Raw genomic sequence first — 13,721 nt, forward strand, 5'->3', positions numbered from 1 at the left:
GCAACGAAGTTCAAGCTAAAGGAGAAATGGCAATCGGTGAAGACGTAGATCTTGTTGGGGAAGTGGTGCGAGAACAACGTCCATCTGAAGTGGAAGGGTGAAAGGCTCGGCTTCTTCAAAGACCGGAGTGAGTTCGCCATCAAAGCCAAGATAGACGTAGATGACACGCTCATCTTCACCTACATGGACGGTGGCTTCTAGCTTGACATGTACATGCATGCCAATTCCACTGAGGTTGTTTGGGAAGCATCCAATAAACTAGAATTGAGTTAGTGGAAAAAAGGAGAGAGAGGAAAGTTCGTCAAGGCCCTTTTACAAGACCGCGCGAGGAGGGGGGTGCTAGGGGTGATGCTAGCCATTAGAGAGGGATGTGGAGGTTGCATGCCGTGCTTGTAATGTTGGCCTGATGAGGTTGTTGAACTTTTTTTTTCACCAGGCTTAAGAACTTATCTGTTTGTAGTTAGGTACTAAGTACTATGTTTGCCATCAATATGATGTGTAGTATGTTGTTAATGGCCTATCTGATATATGTTGTTAATGGCCTATATCATACTCCGTACGATCCTAAGTATAGGTCGTATAGTGTGGGCATGAATATTCAAGAACGCATTTAGAGGCAAAGCTAGAGCAGATTCAGGCAAGATTACTCCTGACTTGAGAAAATAGAGGAGTTCAAGATAAGTAAACATAATAAAATTTCTAAAAAATCTTCATACAAGCGGTAAAACGCAATATACCTTATATTTTGGATCTTTTGTCAAAAAACTATATGGCTTATATCAATGAACGGGGGAGCATGTGCTATATGTTGTTAATGGCCTATATGATATGTGTTATATTAATCTCACCATATTTGAATGTGGTGAGCACATACCACATGTATGTACCAAAATAGCAACCAAACACATGTGTTGTAGCTCAGCACAGATGAGAGTAGCAAATATGAGTGTTTTTCCATGCAACCAAACAATAAGAAACCTGGGTGGGTACCAACTGATGCAACCGAGACATCCAAACCAATCACCAAATGTGCCCAACCGAGACATCCAAACCAATCACCAAATGTGCCCTACAGCCTGTTTGCAATGTGCTAAGACCCGCAAAGCCTGCTCCAGGAATGCTCAAATTGGGCCCAGACAACCAAAGGCGCCCTTACATGTGCTGGCCAACTATTCTGTGAAATTTCAGAAATCACGATTATCCATATATACAGGTAGTCATGCGATTAGCACTTGAGCAGCAGACACACCGCAGTAACGAGGCAAGCAAAGTGGGCTGTACGCCTGTACACTATAATACACAACTCAAATACTTCACGGTACAATTCTAACCATCTCACGAAGCAAAAGCGCAGAGCAGAAAAGGAAACGAGAAGAACTATCAGAGAGAGGCTGGACAGAAGAGCCATGTACTTACGGGGCTGACACTAACAAAAATGGAGCTGACCTTGTGAGCTTCTGAGCGCAAAGCAAAGAAAGGCCAACCTCCCAACAACGTCCCACTCAGGGATGCGCAAAATGACAGAACGCCAAGCTCCTAGCCATCAGCTTGACTTACAGCACACCTCTATCATGTCATCATCCTCCAGGTCATGGTCCTGGGGTGTACTAGCCGAGTTTAGTTTGTCACCATCAAATGTGAAAGTCAGATCGGATGGGCTGAGTTGGACCTTCTTAGCATATGCATTGAAAAGCTTGTCAAACTTGTCATCCTGTAATGATCATAAATTAAGATATGAGCATGGAGTTATTTTAAATTCTCACTCCGCAAGTTGAATGGACGGAAAAATGTCAAAATCCCAGCTTATATACATTTAAACCAATGTACATATAATTTTCAGCATGTAAACTTCACTACATAAACGACAAAGGGAGAGCAAATTGGACATTTATCATGTCAAACTGCATCTTGCTAAAAATCTTAAATGCGTCAAATAACTGGAACTACCTGCCAGATAATTTGAACTACCTAACAGATGAGTACATCTTGTAACTGCAAACTGATACTAATAACGGCTTCATGAAAAAAAAAACATACCTTGTATACACGGAACTGGTGCTTCCCAGCTTTGCCCTGAATCGTTATGGGTATAATTTCTCGCGCTTTCTTCACGTGAGGTTCAGTTGGCTTGTGTATTACAGGTTCAGCTGGCTTATAGCGCACCTCAATCAGGTCTTCATCCTCCAGGTCAAGGTCCTGGGGCGTACTTGCCGGGTTCATTTTGACACCATCGAATACAAAAGTCAGATTTGAGGAATCAAGATTGTTCTTCTTAGCATATGCCTTGAAAAGCTTGTCGAATTTCTCATCCTGTAGCAGTCATAAATCCAGACTTAAGAATATAAAGGTGGTTTAAATTCGCATTTGGCAAGTTCAATAGATGGTGAAATTTCAAAGCCCCAGCTCATGCATAGTGAAATAATGTAGATGCCATTTCAGAACGTAAAGTTCAACAATAATATGAAGATGAGGAAGTATATTGGGCAATTATCATGTCAAACTGAATCTAAACTGATCATTAAATTAAATGTGTCAAATTATTGCAACTGCCAGTCAGAGAATATGAGCTATCTAACAGAAGAGTAATGTCACCATGGGAAGTTCATACCTTACATACACGGAAAGGCTGCTGCACATCTTTGCCCTGAATCATTATGAGGATCTTGTCTTTCGTCTTCTTCAATTGTGGTTCAGTCGGCTCATCAAGAACTATACTTTCAGGTGGTTTCTTGGCCGCAAGGTCTTTCTTAACAGTTTCAACAACCTTCTGAAATGTATCTTCAGCAAGTTTTGCAACCTCTTGATTCTCTAATCTGAGAATGTCATGTGCAGAATTTGGAGCATTACAGATGAGAAACATTTTTAGAAACTACCAGCTGGTAGTAAAAACACCTGATAATTTGTTCATCAGATTTTCAGCTAATCTAATAAGTGCTCTAGCAAAAGAGCTGTACATCCATAGTCTAGTGAAACTGAACTGCAATGAGAAACCAGAGAGGCTAGGGAAAAGTTTGGGACATAATTGCACAACAAAAATAGAATTTCCAGATGGTTACGAATCACATGAAACCAGTACTCCCGAAAGCACTAAGCAGGTAACAGGAAGGTGCCTAGAACCTAGACTCCGACCAGACAGGTTAGGCGGACACCATCTAGCAGCACTGCAGCACAGTGAGATACAAACAAGTCTTTTTTGCTTAGGAACGTTTTCTACAGCCCAATTGTAGGCTCAGAATGACGATCCCTGTAACATCGTAAAATCAGTGACCAAATAATATCATGCATGATTTCAGAGGATGATGGTGAAAGCTATCGCTATCAAAGGGGAGTTGGTGATAGCGATGGTGGTACGTCCTCCATCTTAGTATGATCTTCCACCATATCAGGAATCCAGGAGCCATAGGTGGCGTGTCGGTGGCGTCAAGTATGAATCAGGGGCGAAGAGGTAGACGACTGTGAGGCTGCTGCAGGCAGAGTAAGGACCTACATCACTGCTGCCATCAAGGAAGAAATCAACATAGCGGGTGCCATCCGCACCAACCGATAGGTACGACTATGTGGATCATGGGGTTGCACCGGCTGCTGCAACCCAAGTTTCCCTCGCTAAGTGTTGGGTGTTCAAGATCCAAGACCTTGGGGGATTACATCGACTGCCTCGGAAAGCATTGCAGTGCCAGGTTTTTGAAGATCAGGCACCTTGGGGGGGAATGTTGGCTGCATGATCTTACATGCAACTGCATGCATTTTGCTTGTCAAATTTATGACGAGACTGTAATTCTAAAGAAGGTATCACAGATGAAATTTAACTTCTATTATTTGCATAGGACTGATTCTAAAGCACTTGCTTGCATAAGATTGACCTGAAGCTTTTAGTTCTACTGATACATATTGACGACCTAATCGCATCTCATTCCTAATTATTGTGAAAGTTCATTACTTATTTGTTTGGTAGACTGATACTCATGATTGTGGTTTGGAATACTTTGGTTTCTTACCCTGCTATGCTTAATCTTGGCCATACTATATTGTTGATTGGATGTCCTTGCAGGTGAAAAGTTAGATAAAGGGAGAACTCCAGGAGCTCATTTTGTTGGTAGGGATGACTTGAATGCATAAATAAAAGGAGGATCCATGGGGCTTCACTAATGATAATCCCTCCGATCCATATTACTTGTCCCTAACATGTATGTATCTAGGCACATTTTCGTTCTAGATACATCCATATTAGCGACAGTTAATATGGATCAGAGGGAGTAACATTATCCAGGGGATGTCTAAGGTGGATTTACAAACAGATAAATTATCCGCACAGTATGTGTTTCTGGCCAGACTGGTTCCTTTTAGCAATACTTCTACTATTAATCTATCTAGCAGTAATTGGTGATACTTTGGATGATTCATGCATCACCGATAGATATGCCCCTGTGGGTGAGAATTTGTTGATAAGTGACATTCAATTTTAGTTTCACCAATATTAAGATGAATGGTCCTAGTTAGTTGGCCACATTCTGGAGGGAACCCATGTTTAGTTCTGGGCATAAATTAAAGTAGTAAGCTTATAAATAAATAAAAGTATCATCTAATTTATCACAATATTTGCATTGTTGTAGACTGAGGATTAGAACTACAGAGAGCGCAAAATCATTTTCTCAAACTATAATCAGGCACTTCCAGTCACTATATAGTATTAGGATAATACATGTTTTAGTTCAATAGAAAATAAAAAGGGAGAATATTACATCTCTTCATTTTCACATGTGATTTCTAAACAAACTGTTTTCTTTGAAATCAGTAGTAACTTTCCAACATAATCTCGTGTAGACAAGATAGGTACCAATGTACCATTGGCAAAGTCAGTGCAGCATTTCATAAAGCAACAGAATACCCAATCCAGACTGGCTCTAATTTGGCATAATGTCCCGTAAGACAAGGTTTGGCATAATCATAAGACGCTATTCGGCATAATCTCCCATAAGACGCTATTTGGCATCATATGCCATGAGGCACATTATATGTCTAAGTAGTATTCAGGTCTGAAGACAATGTCATGACTTCATTTCTGGACTGGGAGAAGTTTTTTTTTTCAATGAAAAGGCAGGATTGTATCCGAGAAAAATGAAAATGGCAGCTCTTCACTTGTCATGGTCCCTACTAGCCTACAACACCTACGGGCCTACCTGGCAAGTTCTAGCTGCAATGAGCCAAGCAGTAAGAATCTGGGCAGGGAAATTATGGCGTCATCTGATCAGCATATCCATGAGCCAACTGAATCCAACTAAAGCAGACAATTGCACACCCAAGATGCTAAGCAACATCCTTAAAAATGCTCAATCACATCATCTAATCCATAGCAAGCAGTGTCTCCACGCCAATATCTCACTAGTATCAGAGATCATCATAGTCAACAACAGCTAACCTCGTAAGATGGCACAACGTACGCATACCTTGGCTCGTGCGGTGTTTTATCCTTGCATGTGCCAGCCATGGCCACAGGCTTCAAGGGCGGTGGAGCCAACCAATCTTCATCGTCCAAATTCACCACCGCAGCCTTCTTCACGCCGGCGTCAGCCTTTTCGTTAGCCTTATCACCCTACGACCGAACACAAAGATCGTCATCAACACGCTAGCTTAAGCACCCAAAAACCTGAAACCTCGCCCATCAAAACATATTGAACTCGGTCGTACTCACGAAAGCGGCGGCGTCATCGGCATCGGCATCGACCAACTTGGGGCGCTTGTTGCAGTGGACGAAGATGTCGGACTTCTCAAGGTCGGAGTCTGCGAATCGAAACCGAGAAGGCCCTAATTAAGCGACTTTGGACAGAAACCCTACACCATGGGGGTCGCGAAGCGTACCGTCGAAGCGGAAGTCGAAGGTGGGCCGCACGCGGGAGTAGTCGAAGAGCGGCTCAAGCTCCTCGCTGTCCGCCGCCGCCGCAGCCGCCGCCGTCGGCGGCACCTCCTCCCCATCCGCCTGCGCCAAAAAAAAAAGCAACACGAACCGAATCCGATTGAAATGAAGGAACGAATCGAGGGATTTTCATCTGCGAGCGCGAGGAGATCAGCGGATTAGGGATCCGAAAAGGACGCTTACCATCGGCGGCAGTCCGGGCGATTTAGGAAATCCCTCTGGTAAATTCGAGAGATGGGATTTGGGGATTTCGTTTGGTATTGGTTTGAATTTGATATAAGTACGGGATTTCGGAGGGAGGCGGCCGTCGGCGGAGGGAATAATTTGGTGTTTCGGACGGAGGGGTACGAGGGAAAGCGGCGTGCGGCTGCACTAGTACCAAATTTGGGGCGGATTTGAATCAGAGAGAGGGTTATCCATTTATATCTGTTCTTCGGGAGGATCCCACAAGCATTGAGTTTCTGTGTTTTAAATGTGTCGCATGCCCCGGCGTTTTACATATTTTCATTCAAAAAAAATCGGAAGCAATACTAAAATTATTATGCTTTAGGCCTCTTTATTCAGACGATAGTTAGAGCATCTCTAATAGAACCCGTAAAAAGTGGAACCGAAAAACACGACCGAACTCGTGTTTACGGGCCGGAAAATGGCATCTGTTATTCAGTTTTCGTTCCGAACCCGTAAAAACAAGGTTTATGAAATTGATTTTCAAATGATCGATCAAAGCTGAACGTTTAAAACACAAACAAATCATGCATAGTTCATAGTACAGACATCAAATGACACAACCAAATGACACAGTTCATAGTTCACCATCAGATCTAACCGCCGGCATCAAACATAGGCAGTACCACCATCAGCACCATCGGCAGTACCTCCTGGAGTCACATCGGCACCACCTCCTGGAGGCACATCGGCAGCAGCAGTTGCCTGTTGACGAGTAGCTCTTCGCCTCGCCGTGATCTTCGCCGAGGTCTCCTTCCACCACTCCAGCTGAACCTCATTCATTTCCTTCATGTTCATCATCAAGACTGCCCTCTCTTCGGCCAATAGTAGCTTCGTTGCTTTGGCCTTCTTCACATCGATCCTCATCTCCTCCAATTTGGCTTTGGTCTTTGCTTCCTCTCAGGTGACTTCAAGCTTTGCAAGGCTCACCTCCTTCTTCGTCTCGATGATGACACGCTTGGTCTCCAAAGTCTTGGTCGCTATCACCTCCTTCGACTTCATCATTTGATCAAACTTGTCCCTCAACAATGCAGCCTCCCCCTCGAGCCTCATCCTTTCCTTCGCTTTCTTGTTCCCCTCCGGCTTGTCGGCGTTCCTGCCATCCTTCGATGCGCTGCCAGTAGCGCTTGCTTGTTTGATCCGTGCCGGAGACAGCATCCATCCCCACTGAGGCCCAAGCTCGGCACAAGGTGGCGTCTTCAACCTCCGTGTAGTTGTTGGCCCGCCTCTTCTTCCTATTTCCATCGGTCGTGACCTCCACCACACCGTCGTCCTCTTCCTCGTCCCCCTCGTCCCCTTCGTCCCCTTATTCCCCTTCTTCCCCTTCTTCCGCGCAGTAGTTCTCGTTGCCGAATGGCGGGAGTGGGTTAATGTTCACCTCCCCCAACATCTCCATGTACGTGCTGGAATCGTTCCTAATTTGACGAGGCCTCAGTACGAATTTGCAATGGAAAAAACGGAGGAAGAGTTCATGTGTACCTTGCTGCGCCATCGTCGACCACGTCGTGGGCGGCGGTCGTGGTGGCTTCTGGAGGCGGCGGCAGCGGCGTAGGCGGAGATGGGCAGGGAGGCGCGGGGCCACGGCCAGTCGCCGCCTTCACTTTGGTCCTTTTCGGACCCGAACTCTTCGGTCTCGCACGGACGGCCTTCGGCTTCACCGCCGACCCACCACCGGGGACCGTCCCTGCACCGGCTTGCGGGAGCAGATGCATTCCCGCGCGCCGCCTCTTCGCTGCAGTCGTCGACGAGACCGCGGGGGTCACAGGGGTGGGAGCGGTGGCCGGGATTGTTGGTGGAGCGGCGGAAGCTCCGGCGATCACGGGAGACGGTGCCGGCGGCGGCGGGGTAGCAACGGCGGCCGGCGGGGTCGATTCGAGACTCATCGGGGACAAATCGGAGGTTGGCGGCGTAGAGGAAGCGAGGGCACACAGATCGGCTGGGGCGGCGGCGGTTGGGACGAGCTGAAGGTTCCCTCGCGCGCAAATTAGGGATTGTGTTCGGGCTGCGTTCGGTTCGCTCCGTCGGCCCCTACAAATACAGGCCGACGGAGCGAACCGAACGCAGCCCGAAAATTTATTTTCGGTTTTGGGCCATTTTCGGTCACTGATCGGCGCCGTTTTTCGCCCCGAAACCGTAAAACGGCGGTTATTTTTCGGTTTTGGGCCTTTTACGGGCTCTGTTAGAGATGCTCTTAGGGTGTATTATCCTCACCAGCTAGGGAAAGTACACGACGAAAATCTTACCGGCAAGAAATCTAGTTTGCCAGAAAAGGCGTTGGGCACCATAGGAGGCACAACAAGAGGCAGCGGGCTGGCTTGGTGCAAGGGCACCCAAGTGGGTGATGCTGCCATCAAGTGTGATGCGTCCTTGCCGAAGGGGGTTGGACCCGTCGTTGTCTTGCGAGGTGAAGTAGAGCATCACGCCGCAAAATAAGTTTGGGCCAAGCTAGCTATCTAGATCTCGTGAACCGAGCTAACGACCAAAAGGTGAGGGGTTCCTAGGGTTTCAAATTATACGTGTGTTAGAGGGTATCACGGGGACATTCAGGGATAAGCGACCGACTCACTTCCTAAGACCCATCTCCACCTCACAACAGTACAACACCACCCCTCACACACACACACACACACATACACACACGCACACACAATCCCTACCATAATGTATTGTTGCAAAACCCCATCCTAAAATCATGGACGTCAAATTAAGGATTACGATTCTCTCATATTGCTACACGACATAAGGTAAGAAAAGCCTAGGGTTTCCTTGTCGCTCTCGCGAGCGACCGGGAGCCCTCTCTCTGCCACAACGCCCAAGGGCTCCCGCCTCCCATGCCTCCTCCCTCGTCGCTGCAGAAGAGTGTAGCCAGGAGAAGCCTGTACGACGTTGGTGGCGGCGAGTCTTCCTCTCCCCTTCACTCGGCGGTTGATGACGTGCGACGTCTTCTCCGGTGGGGGCATGGTGCTCGACAAGGTGCTTGTTTAGAAAATATTTGTGATTTAGGGAATGCTAAGATTTAGAAGACATTGTGTTATATGCAAGCTAACCATGCAGTATGCCCTCGACTTGTCCCCATCCAGCACCAACATCGTGCTCTCCTTGCAAAATGTCAATCCTTGAACATTCCTAACCTTGCACATGAGAGTCCACCTTCGTCTCCACTTCCTCGCGTGGTCTTTCACCTACCTAGGGCTTTAAGGCTTGTCAAGTAAAAAACATCATTGTATACACTTTGCATGTCGTGATGTCCACACCATTGGAGGTTTAGGCTGATACACAAGAATTGTGTTGTCAGACATCATCTAGGAAAAAGCAGGCTTGCACATAACATCGAGAGAAGACATGTGAAAGAGAATGGAGCCCCCATGTGTTGTTTTGGTAATTGGTGATAACCTCTATGGACTAATGTTCGCATTGAGTTTCTCTTATAGTTTTTGTCCATTGGTAATGCTTGAACCATATGTTGGTTTCAAGGTTGCAAGAATAAGCAAATGAAAAAGATCAAGTGGCAAGTATGTTTTGAAGAAGAAGACGGGGTGAGATGTCATGTTCATCTTCAAGACATCAATAATATGAAGAAAGAAGAAATGGCGTGCATTGAATAAGATGCAGAAGACGGCGGCATGCATTGAAATAGAGGGATGAAGACGGAGATTTCCATCCATATGTTAGTCATGGATACATGAAGATATTCCGAAGAAGAAGCTCTCCCATAATTGATCATGGGGGAGTGATGGCGTATGCTCGTCGTATGCAGACACGCTGTTGGGGAACCCTAAGAGGAAGGGAGCACAACATCAAGTTTTCCCTCAGTACGAAACCAAGGTTTAATCGACCAGTAGGAGAAAGGCGTGACTTCTGAAGGTGTTGCTGGCTGACTAGTGGCAGGGCGCACTACCAGCGTCACCAACAACGTGGAACCCGCAGACAACACAACCAAAGTACTTTGCCCCAACTTACAATGAGGTTGTCAATCTCACCGGTTTGCTGAACACAAAGGATTAGACGTATCGAATGGAAGGAGATGTTTGCAGAAAGTAAACAGAACATGATTGCAATTGAATTTATCAGTAAAGGAAGAAGGACCAAGGTCCACAGTTCACTAGAGGTGTCTCTCCATAAAGAAATAGCATGTTGGGTGAACAAATTACAGCTGGGCAATTGACAGAATATCGACCATACATGACAAGATGATTACTATGAGATTTGGTATTGGGCATTACAACATAATACATAGACTGTAATCCAACTACGTCTATGACTAATAATCCACCTTTAGGTTATCATCCGAACACCTTTCAGTATTAAGTTGCAAGCAATAGACTATCGCATTAAGCAATGTGTGTAAAGTAAACAATAGACCCTTGGATAAAACATTGTTATTTTCTCCCTAGTAGCAACAACACATCTACAACCTTAGAAGTTATAAAATTACTCTCCCAGGAAACTATAGGCATGAACCTACTATCGAGCATAAATACCCCCTCTTGGAGTCACAAGTGTCCACTTGGCCAGAGTTTCTACTAGCAACGGAGAGCATGCAAGATCAAAAATAACATATGACATGAATATATAATCAATCTCAACATAGTATTCAACATTCATCGGATCCCAGCAAACCAAACATATAGGATTACATAAAGATGATCTTGATCATGTAGGGCAGCTCACAAGATCGATACATGAAGCACAAAGTGGAGAAGACAACCATCTAGCTACTGATATGGACCATAGTTCAGGGATGAACTACTCACGTATCACTTTGGAGGCGGGCATGGTGAAAGGACAAGGATACCGCCTAGAGGGGGTGAATAGGCGGTTTAAAACTTTTATGAATATGGCTTAACAAATGCGGAATAAAACTAGCGTTTAATTTGTCAACCACAAAACCTATATAACTAGGTTTCACCTATGTGCACCAACGACTTATGCTAAGCAATTCAAGCAACTATGTGATAGCAAGATATATAACTTCAAGCACGAGGCTATCACAAAGTAAAGTGCATAAGTAAAGATCTCGGGTATAGGATTAACCGAAGTGACGCGGAGACAACGATGTATCCCTGATAACGCGTGAAGCACACGTCCGTTGGGAACCCCAAGAGGAAGGTGTGATGCGTACAGCAGCAAGTTTTCCCTCAGTAAGAAACCAAGGTTATCGAACCAGTAGGAGTCAAGGGCCACGTGAAGGTTGTTGGTGACAGAGTGTAGTGCGGCGCAACACCAGGGATTTCGGCGCCAACGTGGAACCTGCACAACACAATCAAAATACTTTGCCCCAACTTAACAGTGAGGTTGTCAATCTCACCGGCTTGCTGTAAACAAAGGATTAAATGTATGGTGTGGAAAATGATGTTTGTTTGCGAAGAACAAACGAGAACAGAGTTTGCAGTAGATTGTATTTCAGATGTAAAAGAATGGACCGGGGTCCACAGTTCACTAGTGGTGTCTCTCCAATAAGAAATAGCATGTTGGGTGAACAAATTACAGTTGGGCAATTGACAAATAGAGAGGGCATAACAATTCACATACATATCACGATGACTAATATGAGATTTAATCAGGGCATTACGACAAAGTACATAGACCGCTATCCGAGCATGCATCTATGCCTAAAAAGTCCACCTTCGAGTTAGCATCCGCACCCCTTCCAAGTATTAAGTTGCAAACAACGAGACAATTGCATTAAGTATGGTGCGTAATGTAATCAACACAAATATCCTTAGACAAAGCATTGATGTTTTATCCCTAGTGGCAACAACACATCCACAACCTTAGAACTTTCTGTCACTCGTCCCGCATTCAATGGAGGCATGAACCCACTATCGAGCATAAATACTCCCTCTTGGAGTTACAAGTATCAACTTGGCCAGAGCCTCTACTAGCAACGGAGAGCATGCAAGAACATAAACAACACATATATGATAGATTGATAATCAACTTGACATAGTATTCCATATTCATCGGATCCCAACAAACACAACATGTAGCATTACAAATAGACGATCTTGATCATGATAGGCAGCTCACAAGATCTAACATGATAGCACAAGAGGAGAAGACAACCATCTAGCTACTGCTATGGACCCATAGTCCAAGGATGAACTACTCACACATCAATCCGGAGGCGATCATGGTGATGTAGAGTCCTCCGGGAGATGATTCCCCTCTCCGGCAGGGTGCCGGAGGCGATCTCCTGAATCCCCCGAGATGGGATTGGCGGCGGCGGCGTCTCTGTAACTTTTTCTGTATCGTGGCTCTCGGTAATAGGGTTTTCGCGACGGAGAGTATAAGTAGGCGGAAGGGCAGAGTTGGAGGGCTGACGAGGGGCCCACACCATAGGGCGGCGCGGGCCCCTCCTTGGCCGCGCCGCCTTGTGGTCTGGCCACCTCGTGGCCCCACTTCGTATGCTCTTCGGTCTTCTGGAAGCTCCGTGGAAAAATAAGACCCTGGGCGTTGATTTCGTCCAATTCCGAGAATATTTCCTTTGTAGGATTTCTGAAACCAAAAACAGCAGAAAACAACAACTGGTGCTTCGACATCTTGTCAATAGGTTAGTGCGGAAAATGCATAATAATGATGTAAAGTGTGTATAAAACATATGAGTATTGTCATAAAAGTAGCATGGAACATAAGAAATTATTGATACGTTTGAGACGTATCAAGCATCCCCAAGCTTAGTTCCTACTCGTCCTCGAGTAGGTAAACGATAACAAGGATAATTTCTGAAGTGACATGCTATCATAATCTTGATCAATACTATTGTAAAGCATATGAGGTGAATGAAGTGATTCGAAGCAATGGTAAAGACAATGATTTAAACAACTGAATCATATAGCAAAGACTTTTCATGAATAGTACTTTCAAGACAAGCATCTATAAGATTTGCATAGGAGTTAACTCATAAAGCAATAAATTCTTAGTAGAAAGCTTTGAAGCAACACAAAGGAAGATATAAGTTTCAGCGATTGCTTTCAACTTCAACATGTATATCTCATGGATAATTGTCAACACAAAGTAATATGATGAATGCAAATAAGCAAGTATGTAGGAATCAATGCGCACAGTTGACACAAGTGTTTGCTTCTAAGATAGAAAGAAGTAGGTAAACTGACTCAACATAGGAACCATGGATTACTATTTTTGTGCTAGAGCTTTTCATTTTGAAAACATAGAAACAATTTTGTCAGCGGTAGTAATAATTCATATGTGTTATGCATAAGACATCCTATAAGTTGCAAGCCTCATGCATAGAGTACCAATAGTGCTCGCACCTTGTCCTAATTAGCTTGGATTTACATGGATTATCATTGCATAACATATGTTTCAACCAAGTGTCACAAAGGGGTACCTCTATGCCGCTTGTACAAAGGTCCAAGGAGATAGATCGCATTTGATTTCTCGTTTTTGATAGATCTCAACTTTGGACATCCATACCGTGACAACATAGACAATAGATAATGGACTCCTCTTTAATGCATAAGCATTCAACAACAAAATAATATTCTCATAAGAGATTGAGGATTGATGTCCAAACTGAAACTTCCACCATGATTCATGGCTTTAGTTAGCGGCCCAATGTTCT

General features: G+C 44.8%; 1 protein-coding gene across 1 annotated transcript; it reads right to left on the reverse strand.

Moving 5' to 3' along the window:
- Nucleotides 1-1,094: 1,094 nt before the first annotated feature.
- LOC124666240 lies at nucleotides 1,095-6,314 on the reverse strand. Its single transcript, XM_047203587.1, has 7 exons — nucleotides 6,095-6,314; nucleotides 5,857-5,974; nucleotides 5,690-5,778; nucleotides 5,445-5,590; nucleotides 2,609-2,813; nucleotides 2,038-2,310; nucleotides 1,095-1,711 (listed from the first exon to the last, which is right to left on the reverse strand). Exons 1-7 carry the CDS (start codon nucleotides 6,095-6,097, stop codon nucleotides 1,544-1,546), a joined length of 1,002 nt encoding a protein of 333 aa, XP_047059543.1. The 5' UTR covers nucleotides 6,098-6,314; the 3' UTR covers nucleotides 1,095-1,543.
- Between the last annotated feature and the right edge of the window lie 7,407 nt (nucleotides 6,315-13,721).

This window comes from Lolium rigidum, chromosome 6 (genome assembly GCF_022539505.1).
Source record: "Lolium rigidum isolate FL_2022 chromosome 6, APGP_CSIRO_Lrig_0.1, whole genome shotgun sequence".
Classification (NCBI taxonomy): Eukaryota; Viridiplantae; Streptophyta; class Magnoliopsida; order Poales; family Poaceae; genus Lolium; species Lolium rigidum.

Excerpts from the sequence above, each read along its gene's own strand:
- LOC124666240 (XM_047203587.1), bottom strand. Across the intron at positions 5,591-5,689 it reads CCGATGACGCCGCCGCTTTC|GGTGATAAGGCTAACGAAAA; the intron begins GTGAGTACGACC and ends GTTCGGTCGTAG. Across the intron at positions 2,814-5,444 it reads AAAACACCGCACGAGCCAAG|ATTAGAGAATCAAGAGGTTG; the intron begins GTATGCGTACGT and ends TGACATTCTCAG.